Here is a 23,513-nt window from a genome sequence, read left to right as displayed (position 1 = left end):
GGAGCAGTATTATAGTAGTTATATTCTTGTATATAGGGGCAGTATTATAGTAGTTATATTCTTGTATATAGGGGCAGTATTATAGTAGTTATATTCTTGTATATAGGGGCAGTATTATAGTAGTTATATTCTTGTATATAGGGGCAGTATTATAGTAGTTATATTCTTGTACATAGGAGCAGTATTATAGTAGTTATATTCTTGTACATAGGAGCAGTATTATAGTAGTTATAGTCTTGTACATAGGGAGCAGTATTATAGTAGTTATATTCTTGTACATAAGGGGCAGTATTATAGTAGTTATATTCTTGTACATAGGGGCAGTATTATAGTAGTTATATTCTTGTACATAGGGAGCAGTATTATAGTAGTTATATTCTTGTACATAGGAGCAGTATTACAGTAGTTATAGTCTTATACATAGGAGCAGTATTATAGTAGTTATATTCTTGTATATAGGGGCAGTATTATAGTAGTTATATTCTTGTATATAGGGGCAGTATTATAGTAGTTATATTCTTGTATATAGGGGCAGTATTATAGTAGTTATATTCTTGTACATAGGAGGCAGTATTATAGTAGTTATATTCTTGTATATAGGAGCAGTATTATAGTAGTTATATTCTTGTATATAGGGGCAGTATTATAGTAGTTATATTCTTGTACATAGGAGCAGTATTATAGTAGTTATATTCTTGTACATAGGAGCAGTATTATAGTAGTTATAGTCTTGTACATAGGGAGCAGTATTATAGTAGTTATATTCTTGTACATAGGGGCAGTATTATAGTAGTTATATTCTTGTACATAGGGGGCAGTATTATAGTAGTTATATTCTTGTACATAGGGGACAGTATTATAGTAGTTATATTCTTGTACATAGGGGGCAGTATTATAGCACTTATATTCTTGTACATAGGAGCAGTATTATAGTAGTTATATTCTTGTACATAGGGGGCAGTATTATAGTAGTTATATTCTTCTACATAGGAGCAGTATTATAGTAGTTATATTCTTGTACATAGGAGCAGTATTATAGTAGTTATATTCTTGCACATAGGAGCAGTATTATAGTAGTTATATTCTTGTACATAGGAGCAGTATTATAGTAGTTATATTCTTGTACATAGGGGGCAGTATTATAGTAGTTATATTCTTGTACATAGGGGGCAGTATTATAGTAGTTATATTCCTGTACATAGGAGCAGTATTATAGTAGTTATATTCTTGTACATAGGAGCAGTATTACAGTAGTTATAGTCTTGTACATAGGAGCAGTATTATAGTAGTTATATTCTTGTATATAGGGGCAGTATTATAGTAGTTATATTCTTGTATATAGGGGCAGTATTATAGTAGTTATATTCTTGTATATAGGGGCAGTATTATAGTAGTTATATTCTTGTACATAGGAGGCAGTATTATAGTAGTTATATTCTTGTATATAGGAGCAGTATTATAGTAGTTATATTCTTGTATATAGGGGCAGTATTATAGTAGTTATATTCTTGTACATAGGAGCAGTATTATAGTAGTTATATTCTTGTACATAGGAGCAGTATTATAGTAGTTATAGTCTTGTACATAGGGAGCAGTATTATAGTAGTTATATTCTTGTACATAGGGGCAGTATTATAGTAGTTATATTCTTGTACATAGGGGGCAGTATTATAGTAGTTATATTCTTGTACATAGGGGACAGTATTATAGTTATATTCTTGTACATAGGGGGCAGTATTATAGTAGTTATATTCTTGTACATAGGGGGCAGTATTATAGCACTTATATTCTTGTACATAGGAGCAGTATTATAGTAGTTATATTCTTGTACATAGGGGGCAGTATTATAGTAGTTATATTCTTGTACATAGGAGCAGTATTATAGTAGTTATATTCTTGTACATAGGAGCAGTATTATAGTAGTTATATTCTTGTACATAGGAGCAGTATTATAGTAGTTATATTCTTGTACATAGGAGCAGTATTATAGTAGTTATATTCTTGTACATAGGGGGCAGTATTATAGTAGTTATATTCTTGTACATAGGGGGCAGTATTATAGTAGTTATATTCCTGTACATAGGAGCAGTATTATAGTAGTTATATTCTTGTACATAGGAGCAGTATTATAGTAGTTATATTCTTGTACATAGGAACAGTATTATAGTAGTTATATTCTTGTACATAGGGGGCAGTATTATAGTAGTTATATTCTTGTACATAGGGGGCAGTATTATAGTAGTTATATTCTTGTACATAGGAGCAGTATTATAGTAGTTATATTCTTGTACATAGGAACAGTATTATAGTAGTTATATTCTTGTACATAGGGGGCAGTATTATAGTAGTTATATTCTTGTACATAGGGGGCAGTATTATAGTAGCTATATTCTTGTACATAGGGGGCAGTATTATAGTAGTTATATTCTTGTACATAGGGAGCAGTATTATAGTAGGTATATTCCTGTACATAGGGGGCAGTATTATAGTAGTTATATTCTTGTACATAGGGAGCAGTATTATAGTAGTTATATTCTTGTACATAGGGGGCAGTATTATAGTAGGTATATTCCTGTACATAGGGGGCAGTATTATAGTAGTTATATTCTTATACATAGGGGGCAGTATTATAGTAGTTATATTCTTGTACATAGGAGCAGTATTATAGTAGTTATATTCTTGTACATAGGGGCAGTATTATAGTAGTTATATTCTTGTACATAGGAGCAGTATTACAGTAGTTATATTCTTGTACATAGGAGCAGTATTATAGTAGTTATATTCTTGTACATAGGGGCAGTATTATAGTAGTTATATTCCTGTACATAGGAGCAGTATTATAGTAGTTATATTCTTGTACATAGGAGCAGTATTATAGTAGTTATATTCTTGTACATAGGGGGCAGTATTATAGTAGTTATATTCTTGTACATAGGGGGCAGTATTGTAGTAGTTATATTCTTGTACATAGGAGCAGTATTATAGTAGTTATATTCTTGTACATAGGGGGCAGTATTATAGTAGTTATATTCTTGTACATAGGGGCAGTATTATGGTAGTTATGTAGCATCGGCGTCTCAGCCCCCTGCCAGGCAGAGACGCCGTCCCCCTTACCGCCGCTGTCATGCTCCAGCGTCTTCCGGCCTCCCTGCAGCTGCTGCTGGTGCACGCAGCTTCCCTGGCTCTGTGCTTAGGGCGCGTGCGCGCTACCTCCATCTTAAAGGGGCCGCGAGCGCCGTCCTAAAAAGTCCCCAGCCAATCACCGGAGGACTTTCCCTATAAGAGGCACCTCCTCCAATATGGAGGTGCCCGTGCAAGGTTGCTGCTTTGTGATTCTTACTTTGCTTCAGCCCCCAGGTTCTCTGCAAGTCAGTCCTGTTCGCCAGTCTGATCTTCTGCTCAGTCTGCTAGCCTGTCTTCTCTTCAGCCCGACAGTCTGTCTACAGTCCAGTCCACCAGTCTGTCTATAGGCTCTGCCCGCCTGCTTACCTGGAAGCACCTGCCTGTTACCTGCCGTGCCTGCCTGCCCGCTAACCTGGAAGCACCAGCCAGCTATCTGTTGTGCCGCCAGCTTGCTTACCCGAACCACTCGCCTTACTATCTGCCTAATCAGCCTGCTTGTCTACCCAGACCACCAGTCAGCCTGCCAGCCGAAGCTCATCCGCTGTACCGGTCAGTTCCTGCCTTCTGACCCGTGGGAGTCACCTGCTCTCATACAAGGTCGGTCCCAGAGTAACACCTGGTCCCTCTGCTCGGTTCCTCCCTGGTTCACGGAGTCGACTGAGCCGCTGTGTGACCTTGGTCGGACCGAGTTGATACTTAGTCACGCCCCTCTGGCCCCTCCTTGCACCGCAGCACAGAGGTTCCACCACCCGGATCCGTAACAGTTTGCATGGGCCATGTAACCCGGTGGTCCCCAGGCTCCTTCGCTTGCTAACCTGTACCAGGAGGTTTCTCGTCAGAGATCCCAACAGGAAACCATCCTGACCTACCTGCGGTCTGTCAACTCCCGCCTGGACACGCTGTCTGTCCCACCTGTGTCTGCCTCGAGCCGAGCAGCACCCGCTCCGGCGGCGCCTCTGCCTACTGGTGCCATGGCATCCAGCTCTGGACCCCGGCTCTCTGCGCCTCCTCATTTTGGGGGTGACCCAGTCTTATGTCGGGGTTTTCTGAACCAGTGCACGCTGCACTTTGAACTCCTGGCACATCAGTTTCCCTCCGACCGGGCCAAGGTGGCGTTCATCATGTCTCACCTCACCGGGGAAGCATTGGCATGGCTAAACCCTTTATGGGAGAGAGGTGATCCCCTGGTGTCCGATCTTCTAGCTTTCCTCACTGCCTTCCGGAAGGTCTTCGATGAGCCCGGACGAAGGACTTCTACTGCCTCCTCACTGCTCCGTCTCCGCCAAGGGAGTCTCACCGTGGGCCAGTATGCCATACAGTCTGAGCTTGCCTGGAACAACGAGGCCCTGGTGTCCACCTTCTGGGAGGGTCTTTCCGGACGGATCAAGGACGAGCTAGCCGGCCGGGACATTCCTACCACCCTGGATGACCTGGTGTCACTAGCTACCCGGATTGACATCCGTTTCCTAGAACGAGCTAAGGAGACTACCCGGGAGAGAAGATTTCCTCGTCTCGCTCCTGTTTTCCAGAAACCTGCCTTTCACCCAGCAACTCCCCGGGCATGCTCACCCGAATCCATGAAGATTGACCAGACCAAGATGGTCAAATCTCGCCAAGAAACAGGCCGAGCTGAGGGGAGCTGTTTCTACTGTGGTAGTAAGGAAAATCTGATCCGTTCCTGTCCGATGAAGCCGGGAAACTCCAGTGTCTAGGACCGCTCGGAGAGGTCGTCCTAGGCAAGAGTAAATCCTCTCCGTCCTTGACTCTATCCTTTTGTATTTCCTGTGGAGAGACCTGCTTCTTTGAAACCCCCACCTGGATTCCAGAGCCGCTGGGAATCTCATTTCTCAGTCCCATGTGGAGAAGTATCAGATTCCCACCAAACGTGTGGCTGAACCATTGGCAGTCCCTTCCGTGGATGGAAGACTCCTTCCGGTGACCATCTTGCTCATCACAGAGCCTGTAACACTTCAGGTGGGAATGCTGCACTCGGAGAGGATCTCCTTCCATGTGCTATCCGGACTCTCTCACTCCCTTTTGCTAGGTCTACCCTGGCTACAGAAACATGAACCCGTTCTGAATTGGCGATCCGGTGAGGTGCTCCGTTGGGGGCAGGATTGCCATGAGACCTGCCTGGTTCCGGTTCACCCGGCTCGACCTCTGTCTACTCCGGTTAATCTACCTTGTCTGCCAGCACCCTACTGGTCCTATGCGGACGTCTTCGACAAGAAGGAAGCCGAGACACTACCACCTCATAGGCCGTATGATTGCCCCATCGACCTGGTACCTGGCGCTTCACCTCCCCGCGGGTGTATCTACCCCTTGTCGCTGGCTGAAACCCGGGCCATGTCTGAGTACATCGAGGAGAATCTTGCTAGGGGATTCATTCAGAAATCTACTTCCCCGGCAGGAGCAGGATTCTTCTTTGTTAAAAAGAAAGACAGCTTGCTACGGCCGTGCATGGATTACAGGGGGCTTAACCAAATTACCATCAAAAATAAGTACCCCCTGCCTCTCATCTCGGAGCTGTTCGACCGCCTTAAATGAGCGAGGGTCTTCACCAAGCTCGATCTACGTGGGGCGTACAATTTGGTCCGCATCCGCCAGGGAGACAGCATTCAACACTCGGGACGGTCACTATGAATACAGCGTGATGCCCTTTGGTCTCTGTAATTCCCCAGCCGTCTTCCAGGAGCTAGTTAACGACATTTTCCGTGACCTCTTGTATTCTTGCGTAGTGGTGTACCTGGACGATATCTTGGTCTTCTCTCCGGATCTGCCTTCACACCGGAGGAATGTTCGTCAGGTTCTGCTTAGGCTCCGGCAGAATCGTCTCTACGCAAAATTTGAAAAATTCCCTTCCGTTCCTGGGATATATTATCTCCGAGACTGGTCTTCAGATGGATCCCGAGAAGGTTTCTGCCGTCTTAAAATGGCCCCGACCGGAGGGGTTGAAGGCGATTCAGTGATTCCTGGGCTTCGCAAATTACTACCGCCTCTTCATTCCTCATTTCTCCTCCCGGACCGCTCCCATCTCCGCGCTCACCCGTTATGGGAGCAAATCCCAAGGAATGGACTTCCGAAGCGGAGGAGGCCTTTGTTTCCCTAAAACAAGCTTTCTCCTCCGCCCCTGTGCTGCACCGCTCGGATTGCAACAAGCAGTTCTTCCTGGAGGTTGATGCTTCCTCCTCCGGAGCCGGAGCGGTGCTCACCCAGAAATCCCCGTCCGGGAGAATGGTAACCTGCGGCTTTTTCTCCAAGCTCTTCTCCTCGTCTGAGCGCAACTACTCCATAGGAGACCGTGAGCTACTTGCCATCAAATTGGCGCTGGAGAGTGGCACTACCTGCAGGAAGGGGTTCTGCACCCGGTGATCATCTACACAGATCACAAAAACCTGGCCTATCTACAAAACGCCCAGAGACTTAATCCACGTCAGGCCCCGTGGTCTCTGTTCTTTGCCCGATTCTGCTTTTCTCTACATTACCGCCCTGCGGACAAGAACGTTAAAGCCGACGCTCTATCCCGCTCATTCCTGTCCTCCGACCAAGAGGAGGAGCCTCTGCATATCATCAACCCCTCCAGAGTGAAGACCGTGGCCCCGTTTGACCTGTCTCGTCTTCCACCCGGTAAGACTTTTGTATCGGTTCCGGATCGTAAGAAGGCCATGCTGGCCAGAGGAAGACCTTTCTGCTCATCGCCCAGCATTACTGGTGGCCTTCACTACGCAAGGATGTTGGGGATTTCATCTCGGCTTGTTCCTCCTGTGCCCGTAACAAAGTTCCTAGGCATCTGCCCGCCGGCCGTCTCCTGCCTCTACCCGTACCTACCGCCCCGTGGCAACACATTGCTATGGACTTTATTACGGATCTCCCTGTTTCTGCCAGTTGTACCATCATTTGGGTGGTCGCTGAACAATTTTCTAAAATGGCCCACTTCATCCCTCTGCCTGGTCTCCTGTCCGCATCTGTGCTGGCTAAGGACTTCATCCTTCACATCTTTCGTCTCCACGGCCTACCCCTCCACATTGTGTCTGATCGCGGGGTCCAGTTCACTTCGCGCTTCGGGAGAGCTACGTGTAAGCAGCTGGACGTCACCCTTGATTTCTCCTCTGCTTATCATCCTCAGTCCAATGGTCAAGTGGAACGTATCAACCAGATCCTTACCAGCTTTTTCCGGCATTTCGGCAATGCTCACCATAATGATTGGGTTGAGCTCCTACCTTGGGCCGAATTCTCCTATAACAACCATGAGAGTGAGTCTTCTTCCAAATCCCCGTTCTTTGTGGTCTACGGTCAACACCCCCGGATCCCGTTTCCCGTCTCCGCTTCAGTGGACAATCCTGCCGCGGTGTCTCTTGTCAGTGAATTTTCTACTATTTGGGAAAACACTAGATCCACACTTCTTCAGTCCTCTGAACGGATGAAGAGACATGCCGATAAGAGACGTCTGGATCCGCCTCTTTTTCGTCCGGGAGACAGGATCTGGCTCTCCTCTAAACATGTTCGGCTCAAAATTCCATCGTATAAGTTGGGTCCGCGGTTCATCGGTCCGTGTGAAGTTCTCAAGCATATCAATCCAGTGGCCTACAAGCTAAAACTCCCGGCCACCTTACGGATTCCCAACTCCTTCCACGTATCTCTCCTCAAACCAGTTGTTCTTAATTCTTTTTCTGACGATCCAGGTACCACTCCAGCTCCAGTTTCCGCTGAGGACGTCTATGAGGTAGAGAACATTTTGGCCACCAAAAGGGAAAGAGGAAAAAACTTGTTTCTGGTGGATTTGAAGGGGTTTGGCCCGGAGGAGAGGTCTTGGGAACCCAGGGAGAACATCCATGCCCCTCTTCTTGAAAAAATTCTTGCTGGCCTGAAAAACAAGGGGTCTAAAGGAGGGGGGGGGGGTACTGTAGCATTGGCGTCTCTGCCCCCTGCCAGGCAGAGACGCCGTCCTCCTTACCGCTGCGGTCCTGCTCCAGCGTCCTCCGGCCTCCCTGCAGCTGCTGCTGGTGCATGCAGCTTCCCTGGCTCTGTGTTTAGGACACGCGCGCTCCCTCCCTCTTAAAGGGCCTGCGCGCGCCGTCCTAAAAAGTCCCCGGCCAATCACCGGAGGGCTTTCCCTATAAGAGGCACCTCCTCCAATATGGAGGTGCCTGTGCAAGGTTGTTGCTTTGTGATTCTTACTTTGCTTCAGCCCCCAGGTTCTCTGCAAGTCAGTCCTGTTCGCCAGTCTGATCTTCTGCTCAGTCCGCTAGCCTGTCTTCTCTTCAGCCCGCCAGTCTGTCTACAGTCCAGTCCGCCAGTCTGTCTATGGGCTCTGCTTGCCTGCTTACCTGGAAGCACCCGCCTGTTACCTGCCGTGCCTGCCAGCCAGCTTACCTGGAAGCACCAGCCAGCTATCTGTTGTGCCGCCAGCTTGCTTACCCGGAACACTCGCCTGACTATCTGCCTAATCAGCCTGATTGTCTACCCGGACCACCCGTCAGCCTGCCAGCCGAAGCTCATCCGCTGTACCAGTCAGTTCCTGCCTTCTGACCCGTGGGAGTCACCTGCTCTCATACAAGGTCGGTCCCAGAGTGGCACCTGGTCCCTCTGCTCGGTTCCTCCCTAGTTCACGACTGAGCCGCCGTGCGTTCATGGTCGGACCGAGTAGATACTTAGTCACGCCCCTCTGGTCCCTCCCTGCACCGCAGCACAGAGGTTCCACCACCCGGATCCGTAACAAGTTATATTTTTTTACATAGGGGCAGTATTATAGTAGTTATATTCTTGTACATAGGGGCAGTATTATAGTAGTTATATTCTTGTACATAGGGGGCAGTATTATAGTAGTTAAATTGTTGTACATAGGGGGCAGTATTATAGTAGTTATATTCTTGTACATAGGGAGCAGTATTATAGTAGTTATATTCTTGTACATAGGGGCAGTATTATAGTAGTTATATTCTTGTACATAGGAGCAGTATTATAGTAGTTATATTCTTGTACATAGGGGGCAGTATTATAGTAGTTATATTCCTGTACATAGGGGGCAGTATTATAGTAGTTATATTCCTGTACATAGGGGGCAGTATTATAGTAGTTATATTCCTGTACATAGGGGGCAGTATTATAGTAGTTATATTCTTGTACATAGGAGCAGTATTATAGTAGTTATATTCTTGTACATAGGAGCAGTATTATAGTAGTTATATTCTTGTATATAGGGGCAGTATTATAGTAGTTATATTCTTGTACATAGGGGGCAGTATTATAGTAGTTATATTCTTGTACATAGGGGGCAGTATTATAGTAGTTATATTCTTGTACATAGGAGCAGTATTATAGTAGTTATATTCTTGTACATAGAGGCAGTATTATAGTAGTTATATTCTTGTACATAGGAGCAGTATTATAGTAATTATATTCTTGTACATAGGAGCAGTATTATAGTAGTTATATTCTTGTACATAGGAGCAGTATTATAGTAGTTATATTCTTGTACATAGGAGCAGTATTATAGTAATTATATTCTTGTACATAGTGGCAGTATTATAGTAGTTATATTCTTGTACATAGGAGCAGTATTATAGTAGTTATATTCTTGTACATAGGGGGCAGTATTATAGTAGTTATATTCTTGTTCATAGGGGGCAGTATTATAGTAGTTATATTCTTGTACATAGGAGCAGTATTATAGTAGTTATATTCTTGTACATAGGGGGCAGTATTATAGTAGTTATATTCTTGTACATAGGGGGCAGTATTATAGTAGTTATATTCCTGTACATAGGGGGCAGTATTATAGTAGTTATATTCCTGTACATAGGGGGCAGTATTATAGTACTTTATAATCTCATCGATGACTCTGATTCTTACACTCAGGGGATTGATCGTTTTGAAGGATTATATAATATTCATTATACTTTAGGGTCAAATTCTCCAGATCTGCACTTGATCATTACTCTTGTTTTCATCACAATGTGGCTTCCGGTCCGGCCCTCTTCCGGCTCACACAGCTGATGGTGCGCTGGGCTCCAGTCACAGTTCTGTGATCATACACACTCATTATCGCAGCCGTCACTCTGCGCTGTCCGGGCGCCAGCTGGACAGAAGACGCTGCTGGTGACATGTCCTCCTCATCGCTGGGTCAGCGTCCTGCCATCTCTGCCTCACAACCCGGATACGTCCGGACACACAAGACACAGCACATTCTGAAAGGCATCATGGCCTGTGTCCTACCGCATAAGATTAGTACACCCTATACAGTCACTATATAACAAGAACACACCCATACTATCACCATATAACCAGTACACCACCCATACTATCACCATATAACCAGTACACCCCCCATACTATCACCATATAACCAGTACACCCCCCATACTATCACCATATAACCAGTACACCCCCCATACTATCACCATATAACCAGTACACCCCCCCATACTATCACCATATAACCAGTACACCCCCCATGCTATCACCATATAACCAGTACACCCCCATAATATCACTATATAACCAGTACACCCCCCCATACTATTACCATATAACCAGTACACCCCCCATGCTATCACCATATAACCAGTACACCCCCCATGCTATCACCATATAACCAGTACACCCCCCATACTATCACCATATAACCAGTACACCCCCCATACTATCACCATATAACCAGTACACCCCCCCATACTATCACCATATAACCAGTACACCCCCCCATACTATCACCATATAACCAGTACACCCCCCCATACTATCACCATATAACCAGTACACCCCCCATGCTATCACCATATAACCAGTACACCCCCATACTATCACTATATAACCAGTACACACCCATACTATCACCATATAACCAGTACACCCCCCATACTATCACCATATAACCAGTGCACCCCCCATGCTGTCACCATATAACCAGTACACCCCCCATGCTATCACCATATAACCAGTACACCCCCCATGCTATCACCATATAACCAGTACACCCCCCATACTATCACCATATAACCAGTACACCCCCCATGCTATCACCATATAACCAGTACACCCCCCATACTATCACCATATAACCAGTACACCCCCCATACTATCACCATATAACCAGTACACCCCCCCATACTATCACCATATAACCAGTACACCCCCCATACTATCACCATATAACCAGTACACCCCCCCATACTATCACCATATAACCAGTACACCCCCCATGCTATCACCATATAACAAGTACACCCCCCATGCTATCACCATATAACCAGTACACACCCATACTATCACTATATAACCAGTACACCCCCCCATACTATTACCATATAACCAGTACACCCCCCATGCTATCACCATATAACCAGTACACCCCCATGCTATCACCATATAACCAGTACACCCCCATGCTATCACCATATAACCAGTACACCCCCCATGCTATCACCATATAACCAGTACACCCCCCATGCTATCACCATATAACCAGTACACCCCCCATACTATCACTATATAACCAGTACACCCCCCCCATACTATTACCATATAACCAGTACACCCCCCATGCTATCACCATATAACCAGTACACCCCCCATACTATCACCATACAACCAGTACACCCCCCGTGCTATCACCATATAACCAGTACACCCCCATACTATCACCATATAACCAGTACACCCCCCATACTATCACAATATAAACAGTATACCCCCCATGGTATCACCATATAACCAGTACACCCCCCATGCTATCACCATATAACCAGTACACCCTCCATACTATCACCATATAACCAGTACACCCCCCATACTATCACCATATAACCAGTACACCCCCATACTATCACCATATAACCAGTACACCCCCATACTATCACCATATAACCAGTACACCCCCATACAATCAGTACACCCCATAGTATCACCATATAACCAGTAAACCCCCATACTATCACCATATAACCAGTACACCCCCATACTATCACCATATAACCAGTACACCCCCATACTATCACCATATAACCAGTACACCCCCATGCTATCACCATATAACCAGTACACCCCCATGCTATCACCATATAACCAGTACACCCCCATGCTATCACCATATAACCAGTACACCCCCCATATTATCACCATATAACCAGTGAACCCCCCATGCTATCACCATATAACCAGTACACCCCCCATGCTATCACCATATAACCAGTACACCCCCCATGCTATCACCATATAACCAGTACACCCCCCATACTATCACCATATAACCAGTACACCCCCCATGCTATCACCATATAACCAGTACACCCCCCATACTATCACCATATAACCAGTACACCCCCCATACTATCACCATATAACCAGTACACCCCCCATACTATCACCATATAACCAGTACACCCCCCATACTATCACCATATAACCAGTACACCCCCCCATACTATCACCATATAACCAGTACACCCCCCATGCTATCACCATATAACAAGTACACCCCCCATGCTATCACCATATAACCAGTACACACCCATACTATCACTATATAACCAGTACACCCCCCCATACTATTACCATATAACCAGTACACCCCCCATGCTATCACCATATAACCAGTACACCCCCATGCTATCACCATATAACCAGTACACCCCCATGCTATCACCATATAACCAGTACACCCCCATGCTATTACCATATAACCAGTACACCCCCATGCTATCACCATATAACCAGTACACCCCCATGCTATCACCATATAACCAGTACACCCCCCATGCTATCACCATATAACCAGTACACCCCCCATACTATCACCATATAACCAGTACACCCCCCATACTATCACCATATAACCAGTACACCCCCATACTATCACCATATAACCAGTACACCCCCCATACTATCACCATATAACCAGTACACCCCCCATGCTATCACCATATAACAAGTACACCCTCCATGCTATCACCATATAACCAGTACACACCCATACTATCACTATATAACCAGTACACCCCCCCATACTATTACCATATAACCAGTACACCCCCATGCTATCACCATATAACCAGTACACCCCCATGCTATCACCATATAACCAGTACACCCCCCATGCTATCACCATATAACCAGTACACCCCCCATGCTATCACCATATAACCAGTACACCCCCATACTATCACTATATAACCAGTACACCCCCCCATACTATTACCATATAACCAGTACACCCCCCATGCTATCACCATATAACCAGTACACCCCCCATACTATCACCATATAACCAGTACACCCCCCATGCTATCACCATATAACCAGTACACCCCCCATACTATCACAATATAACCAGTATACCCCCCATGCTATCACCATATAACCAGTACACCCCCCATGCTATCACCATATAACCAGTACACCCTCCATACTATCACCATATAACCAGTACACCCCCCATACTATCACCATATAACCAGTACACCCCCATACTATCACCATATAACCAGTACACCCCCATACAATCAGTACACCCCATAGTATCACCATATAACCAGTAAACCCCCATACTATCACCATATAACCAGTACACCCCCCATACTATCACCATATAACCAGTACACCCCCATACTATCACCATATAACCAGTACACCCCCATACTATCACCATATAACCAGTACACCCCCATACTATCACCATATAACCAGTACACCCCCCATACTATCACCATATAACCAGTACACCCCCATGCTATCACCATATAACCAGTACACCCCCCATGCTATCACCATATAACCAGTACACCCCCCATACTATCACCATATAACCAGTACACCCCCCATGCTATCACCATATAACCAGTACACCCCCATGCTATCACCATTTAACCAGTACACCCCCATGCTATCACCATATAACCAGTACACCCCCATGCTATCACCATATAACTAGTACACCCCCATACTATCCCCATATAACCAGTACACCCCCCATACTATCACCATATAACCAGTACACCCCCATACTATCCCCATATAACCAGTACACCCCCATACTATCACCATATAATCAGTACACCCCCATACTATCACCATATAATCAGTACACCCCCCATACTATCACCATATAACCAGTACACCCCCATACTATCACCATATAACCAGTACACCCCCCATACTATCACCATATAACCAGTACACCCCCATACTATCACCATATAGCCAGTACACCCCCCATACTATCACCATATAACCAGTACACCCCCCATACTATCCCCATATAACCAGTACACCCCCATACTATCCCCATATAACCAGTACACCCCCCCATACTATCACCATATAACCAGTACACCCCCATACTATCCCCATATAACCAGTACACCCCCATACTATCCCCATATAACCAGTACACCCCCCCATACTATCACCATATAACCAGTACACCCCCATACTATCACCATATAACCAGTACACCCCCCATGCTATCACCATATAACCAGTACACCCCCATACTATCACCATATAACCAGTACACCCCCCATACTATCCCCATATAACCAGTACACCCCCATACTATCCCCATATAACCAGTACACCCCCCCATACTATCACCATATAACCAGTACACCCCCATACTATCACCATATAACCAGTACACCCCCCATGCTATCACCATATAACCAGTACACCCCCCATACTATCACCATATAACCAGTACACCCCCCATACTATCACCATATAACCAGTACACCCCCCATACTATCACCATATAACCAGTACACCCCCCATACTATCACCATATAACCAGTACACCCCCCATACTATCACCATATAACCAGTACACCCCCATACTATCACCATATAACCAGTACACCCCCATACTATCCCCATATAACCAGTACACCCCCCATGCTATCACCATATAACCAGTACACCCCCCATGCTATCACCATATAACCAGTACACCCCCCATGCTACCACCATATAACCAGTACACCCCCATGCTATCACCATATAACCAGTACACCCCCATACTATCCCCATATAACCAGTACACCCCCATACTATCCCCATATAACCAGTACACCCCCCATACTATCACCATATAACCAGTACACCCCCATACTAACACCATATAACCAGTACACCCCCATATAATCAGTACACCCCCATACTATCACCATATAATCAGTACACCCCTCATACTATCACCAAATAACCAGTACACTCCCCATACTATCACCATATAACCAGTACACCCCCCATACTATCACCAAATAACCAGTACACCCCCCATACTATCACTATATAACCAGTACACCCCCATACTATCACCATATAACCAGTACACCCCCATGCTATCACCATATAACCAGTACACCCCCATGCTATCACCATATAACCAGTACACCCCCCATGCTATCACCATATAACCAGTACACCCCCCATACTATCACCATATAACCAGTACACCCCCCATACTATCACCATATAACCAGTACACCCCCATACTATCACCATATAACCAGTACACCCCCATACTATCACCATATAACCAGTACACCCCCCATGCTATCACCATATAACCAGTACACCCCCATACTATCACCATATAACCAGTACACCCCCCATATCACCATATAACCAGTACACCCCCCATACTATCACCATATAACCAGTACACCCCCATACTATCACCATATAACCAGTACACCCCCATACTATCACCATATAACCAGTACACCCCAAGGCTATCACTATATAACCAGTACACCCCCCATACTATCACCTTATAACCAGTACACCCTCCATACTATCACCATATAACCAGTACACCCCCCATACTATCACCATATAACCAGTACACCCCCCATACTATCACCATATAACCAGTACACCCTCCATACTATCACCATATAACCAGTACACCCCCAGGCTATCACCATATAACCAGTACACCCCCCATACTATCACCATATAACCAGTACACCCCCCATACTATCACCATATAACCAGTACACCCCCCATACTATCACCATATAACCAGTACACCCTCCATACTATCACCATATAACCAGTACACCCCCCATATCACCATATAACCAGTACACCCCCCATACTATCACCATATAACCAGTACACCCCCATACTATCACCATATAACCAGTACACCCCCATACTATCACCATATAACCAGTACACCCCCCATATCACCATATAACCAGTACACCCCCCATACTATCACCATATAACCAGTACACCCCCATACTATCACCATATAACCAGTACACCCCCCATGCTATCACCATATAACCAGTACACCCCCATACTATCACCATATAACCAGTACACCCCCCATATCACCATATAACCAGTACACCCCCCATACTATCACCATATAACCAGTACACCCCCATACTATCACCATATAACCAGTACACCCCCATACTATCACCATATAACCAGTACACCCCAAGGCTATCACTATATAACCAGTACACCCCCCATACTATCACCTTATAACCAGTACACCCTCCATACTATCACCATATAACCAGTACACCCCCCATACTATCACCATATAACCAGTACACCCCCCATACTATCACCATATAACCAGTACACCCTCCATACTATCACCATATAACCAGTACACCCCCAGGCTATCACCATATAACCAGTACACCCCCCATACTATCACCATATAACCAGTACACCCCCCATACTATCACCATATAACCAGTACACCCCCCATACTATCACCATATAACCAGTACACCCTCCATACTATCACCATATAACCAGTACACCCCCCATATCACCATATAACCAGTACACCCCCCATACTATCACCATATAACCAGTACACCCCCATACTATCACCATATAACCAGTACACCCCCATACTATCACCATATAACCAGTACACCCCCCATATCACCATATAACCAGTACACCCCCCATACTATCACCATATAACCAGTACACCCCCATACTATCACCATATAACCAGTACACCCCCCATACTATCACCATATAACCAGTACACCCCCATACTATCACCATATAACCAGTACACCCCCAGGCTATCACCATATAACCAGTACATCCTCCATACTATCACCATATAACCAGTACACCCCTTCAGTGACCTCTGGAACCAGTACGCTTCTCTAGCCATTTCCCACAATCCTCGCACATCCAGATTCTCCGCATGTAGAGCTGCACCATCCCTCCCATCTTCCATCCCATCATCCATCCTGGTGCAGAGATGACCCAACGAGCAGCTCATGGGATAGAGGAGATGAAGACGTTATTACACCGCACCGGACAGGACGGGGGGCACATAATAAAAAGGGAGGGGGACACAACCTAAAAGGGGAGGGGGACACAACCTAAAAGGGGAGGGGGACACAACCTGCCTGCTTTCACTGTAAAGGTGAGATTATAGCTATGCCAAAGAAGGGGTGGGTACAGCTGGCATCAGGGATCCTGACCTAGATGAGCTGCACAGGTCACCCTGAGACACTGACAGCAGTGCCGTGACCCCTCGACCTCCCTGTAACCGCCCTGGGGAGCGATGACCCTCACCTCCCTCCGCCAAATCCCATGGAAGCTGCAGAACTACAGGCACTGCCACTGCATGGGTTAATAATAAAGAAGGAGAACTAAGAAGAGCTAAAATGCCCGTCCCCATGTGGGCACCTTGGCATCTTACGGGCACGCCATTTCTTCTGATACCATAACACCAAGCATGTTGTGCAGGATGGGGGTTATACTATACAGGCAGCGACCACCTAACCCTGCAGGATTCCTTCAGATGGAAAGCGTGCAAGAGCAAAATGCACTCGATATACAGTGCCACAACAGATGGAGTGCCCAAAGGATGCCTACTGCCATGCCAAGGCTTAGCCTGCAGATATAAAGGATCAGAGGCTGGCATATGCCCGGGTGGTGCTAACTACAATAAACACGGCAGACCAGAACATGGATCGGTAAGGTAAACTCAACATAAAGGGCATCAAAGAAACAAGGCAGTGTGTGTGTGTGTGTGGGGAGAAGCCCATGGCCGTACCCTAATATACGGCCACAACCAGGAAGCTTCTCCCGTACAACAACCCTATAGAGGGCATCTAATTATAACGACCCTACAGAAACACAAAAGGATGGCAGATGGGGGCAAGAGGAGAGCCCATTGTCGTACCCGAAATACCCTGATACAGACTCATCACCCGGAAGCTTCTAGAAAAGCCAGCTAGTTATACTAATCCTAGAGAGGGCAACTAATTATACCAACCCATATAGGGCATCAGAGAATGAAAGACGAGAGAAGTCAGAGGAGCATGGGGAGCCCATCTCTGTACCCTAATACAAAGCTTTCCCCAGGTAGCTTCTACTATATGTGAACCCAATAGAGGTTATCTAATTATACCAACCCTAAAGAGGGCAGTTATACCAACTCTAGAGAGGGCAACTAATAATTGCAACCCATAGAAGATATCAGAGAACGAAAGCAGGTGGGGGAAAAAGTGGAGACCATTGCGGTGCCCTAATTAGCCCATAATAGGGCTAGGTCATAATTAGGAAGCTTCTACTTGAACTCTAGAGAGGGAAGCTAACTATACCAACCATAGATTGGGCAACTAATTATACCAACCCCTTAGAGAACATCAGAAAAGGAACGCAAATTGGGGAAAGGGGACAGACCATTGACATACCCTAAAAAAAACTTGATAGTCTTCACCAGGAAGCTTCTACTATAAACAAACCCTATAGAGAGAACTAACTGTAACAACCCACTGACAGCATCAGAAAAATAAGGCAAATTGGCGCATGAGGAGAGCCCACCGCTGTACCCTTATACCTCGATATAGGGTAATGATTGAGAAGTGTCTACTATACATGAATCCTATAGAAGTCAACAAATTATATCAACCCTATAAAGGGCAATCAAACCCTAGAAAGAGCAGAAAAACTATAACAACCTCATAGAGGGCATCAGAGAAAAAAGTTATATGGAGGTAAGAGGAGAGCCCACCACTGTACCCTTAATACCAAGACATGGAGTCATGGAAGGGAAGCTTCTTCTATACATAAACTCTAAAGAGGGCAAGTAATAACAAACCCATAAAGGGCAATCAAATCCTAGATAGGGCAACGAATGGACCAACCCCATAGAAGGCATGAAGCAGATGGGCGAAAGGAAGAGCCTATCGCTGTACCCTAAATACCCCAGTATGGAGTAATCTCTAAGGCGTTTGTTCTATAAATGACCCTAGAGAGGGCAACTAATGACTCAACCCCACGGGGGCAGCTGTATCTATAGACCCTAATTATACCGACCCCACAGAGGGCATCATAGGCAGCAGGCAGATGATTGGGCACCGCCGAGCCTAAGCTCCGGGCACGGGGTGATGGCTCCCGCACACACCCCCGGGGGCCCGGTACTCACTCGGCTTTCCTCCCCAGGATGGCCTTGCACAGGGTCTGCGGCTTGTGGAGCTGCGGGGAGCTCCGGGGCGCCGCGCTGTGTCCGGGCTCCGGCTCCGGCTCGCTGCTCGGGGCGGGCGCCGGGTGCTGCTGATGCGCCGGGGACTGCGGCTGGCCGTGCGCCGGGCTCTCGGGGGCGCTCTGCGGGTTGGGGCTGTGCTGCTGCGCCGCCGCCTGGTGCAGGTCCCGGAGGCTCCGGTTCTCGGTGCCCAGCTGGTCCAGCCTCCGCTCCAGCTCGTCGATGCGCTGCCGCTGGGTGTGGATGAGGCTCTGCTGGTTCTGCACGATGCTGGTCAGCTCCCGCAGGTAGAGCACGGCGCGGACCGGGTTCTCCAGCAGATTCTCCATCATCATCCCGGGACCCGGACACTGAGAGCGGAGGCGAGGAGGCTGCTGCAGCCGGCGGAGGAGGCCGGGCCAGAGCGAGCACGGCGGCTTATATAACGGGGGGAGGAGCCGCCCGACCCCAGATACAGTGTGTGCAACCGACCCCCAGATACAGTGTGTGCAACCGACCCCCAGATACAGTGTGTGCAACCGACCCCCTGATACAGTGTGTGCAACCGACCCCCAGATACAGTGTGTGCAACCGACCCCCAGATACAGTGTGTGCAACCGACCCCCTGATACAGTGTGTGCAACCGACCCCCACATACAGTGTGTGCAACCGACCCCCAGATACAGTGTGTGCAACCGACCCCCTGATACAGTGTGTGCAACCGACCCCCAGATACAGTATATACCGACCCCAGATACAGTGTGTGCAACCGACCCCCAGATACAGTGTGTGCAACCGACCCCCAGATACAGTGTGTGCAACCGACCCCCAGATACAGTGTGTGCAACCGACCCCCAGATACAGTGTGTGCAACCGACCCCCTGATACAGTGTGTGCAACCGACCCCCAGATACAGTGTGTGCAACCGACCCCCAGATACAGTGTGTGCAACCGACCCCCTGATACAGTGTGTGCAACCGACCCCCACATACAGTGTGTGCAACCGACCCCCAGATACAGTGTGTGCAACCGACCCCCTGATACAGTGTGTGCAACCGACCCCCAGATACAGTATATACCGACCCCAGATACAGTGTGTGCAACCGACCCCCACATACAGTATATACCGACCCCCAGATACAGTGTGTGCAACCGACCCCCAGATACAGTGTGTGCAGACCCCCAGATACAGTGTGTGCTACCGACCCCCACATACAGTGTGTGCAACCGACCCCCAGATACAGTATATACCGATCCCCAGATACAGTGTGTGCTACCGACCCCCAGATACAGTGTGTGCAGACCCCCAGATACAGTGTGTGCTACCGACCCCAGATACAGTGTGTGCAACCGACCCCCAGATACAGTGTGTGCAACCGACCCCCCGATACAGTATATACCGACCCCCAGATACTGTGTGTGCAACCGACCCCCAGATACAGGGTGTGCAGACCCCCAGATACAGTGTGTGCTACCGACCCCCACATACAGTGTGTGCAACCGACCCCCAGATACAGTGTGTGCAACCGACCCCCAGATACAGTGTGTGCAACCGACCCACAGATACAGTGTGTGCAACCGACCCCCTGATACAGTGTGTGCAACCAACCCCCAGATACAGTGTGTGCAGACCCCCAGATACAGTGTGTATACTGTGTGCAACCGACCCCCAGATACAGTGTGTGCAGACCCCCAGATACTGTGTGTGCAGACCCCCAGATACTGTGTGTGCAACCGACCCCAGATACAGTGTGTGCAACCGACCCCCAGATACCGTGTGTGCAGACCCCAGATACAGTGTATGCAGTGTGTGCAACCGACCCCCAGATACAGTGTGTGCAGACCCCCAGATACAGTGTGTGCTACCGACCCCCAGATACAGTGTGTGCAACCGACCCCCAGATACAGTATATACCGACCCCCAGATACAGTGTGTGCAACAGACCCCCAGATACAGTATATACCGACCCCCAGATACAGTGTGTGCAACCGACCCCCAGATACAGTGTGTGCAGACCCCCAGATACAGTGTGTGCTACCGACCCCCACATACAGTGTGTGCAACCGACCCCCAGATACAGTGTGTGCAACCGACCCCCAGATACAGTGTGTGCAACCGACCCCCAGATACAGTGTGTGCAACCGACCCCCTGATACAGTGTGTGCAACCGACCCCCAGATACAGTGTGTGTAGACCCCCAGATACAGTGTGTATACTGTGTGCAACCGACCCCCAGATACAGTGTGTGCAGACCCCCAGATACTGTGTGTGCAGACCCCCAGATACTGTGTGTGCAACCGACCCCAGATACAGTGTGTGCAACCGACCCCCAGATACCGTGTGTGCAGACCCCAGATACAGTGTATGCAGTGTGTGCAACCGACCCCCAGATACAGTGTGTGCAGACCCCCAGATACAGTGTGTGCAGACCCCCAGATACTGTGTGTGCAACCAACCCCAGATACAGTGTGTGCAACCGACCCCCAGATACAGTGTATATACTGTGTGCAGACCCCCAGATACTGTGTGTGCAACCGACCCCCAGATACAGTGTATATACTGTGTGCAGACCCCCAGATACAGTGTGTGCAGACCCCCAGATACAGTGTGTGCAACTGACCCCCAGATACAGTGTATATACTGTGTGCAGACCCCCAGATACTGTGTGTGCAACCGACCTCAGATACAGTGTGTGCAACCGACCCCCAGATACAGTGTATATACTGTGTGCAGATCCCCAGATACAGTGTGTGCAGACCCCCAGATACAGTGTGTGAAACCAACCCCCAGATACAGTGTATATACTGTGTGCAGACACCCAGATACTGTGTGTGCAACCGACCCCCACATACAGTGTGTGCAACCGACTCCCAGATACAGTGTGTGCAGACCCCCAGATACAGTGTGTGCAGACCCCCAGATACTGTGTGTGCAACTGACCCCAGATACAGTGTGTGCAACCGACCCCCAGATACAGTGTATATACTGTGTGCAGACCCCCAGATACTGTGTGTGCAACCGACCCCAGATACAGTGTGTGCAACCGACCCCCAGATACAGTGTATATACTGTGTGCAGACCCCCAGATACAGTGTGTGCAGACCCCCAGATACAGTGTGTGCAACTGACCCCCAGATACAGTGTATATACTGTGTGCAGACCCCCAGATACTGTGTGTGCAACCAACCCCAGATACAGTGTGTGCAACCGACCCCCAGATACAGTGTATATACTGTGTGCAGACCCCCAGATACAGTGTGTGAAACCAACCCCCAGATACAGTGTATATACTGTGTGTAGACCCCCAGATACAGTGTGTGCAACCGACCCCAGATACAGTGTGTGCAACTGACCCCCAGATACAGTGTATATACTGTGTGCAGACCCCCAGATACTGTGTGTGCAGACCCCCAGATACAGTGTGTGAAACCGACCCCCAGATACAGTGTGTGCAGACCCCCAGATACAGTGTGTGCAACCGACCCCCAGATACAGTGTGTGCAGACCCCCAGATACAGTGTGTGCAACCGACCCCCAGATACAGTGTGTGCAACCGACCCCCAGATACAGTGTGTGCAACCGACCCCCAGATACAGTGTGTGCAACCGACCCCCAGATACAGTGTGTGCTACCAACCCCGAGATACTGTGTATACAGTGTGTGCAACCGACCCCCAGATACAGTGTGTGCAGACCCCCAGATACAGTATGTGAAACCGACCCCCAGATACATTGTGTGCTACCGACCCCCAGATACAGTGTGTGCAGACCGCCAGATACAGTGTGTGCAACCGACCCCCAGATACAGTGTGTGCAACCGACCCCAAGATACAGTGTGTGCAGACCCCCAGATACAGTGTGTGCAATCGACCCCCAGATACAGTGTGTGAAACCGACCCCCAGATACAGTGTGTGCAGACCCCCA

The 23,513-nt window shown here is 47.6% G+C and overlaps 1 protein-coding gene across 6 annotated transcripts in view; it reads right to left on the bottom strand.

The window, feature by feature from the left end:
- IQSEC3 (IQ motif and Sec7 domain ArfGEF 3) overlaps window positions 1-20,027 on the bottom strand; it is a 121,889-nt gene extending 101,862 nt beyond the window's left edge. For all 6 annotated transcript variants that reach the window (XM_073650298.1, XM_073650299.1, XM_073650300.1 and 3 more), the window contains exon 1: window positions 19,553-20,027. In XM_073650298.1, coding sequence (XP_073506399.1) covers window positions 19,553-19,944 — 392 coding nt within the window. In that variant the 5' untranslated portion in view covers window positions 19,945-20,027. The remainder of the gene's footprint in view (window positions 1-19,552) is intronic.
- Window positions 20,028-23,513: the final 3,486 nt, after the last annotated feature.

This window comes from Phyllobates terribilis, unplaced genomic scaffold (assembly GCF_046119375.1).
Source record: "Phyllobates terribilis strain yellow unplaced genomic scaffold, ASM4611937v1 Scaffold_10__3_contigs__length_209671492, whole genome shotgun sequence".
Classification (NCBI taxonomy): Eukaryota; Metazoa; Chordata; class Amphibia; order Anura; family Dendrobatidae; genus Phyllobates; species Phyllobates terribilis.
Note: the sequence above shows the minus strand (reverse complement) of the source record. Positions and strands in the feature narration are given on the sequence as shown.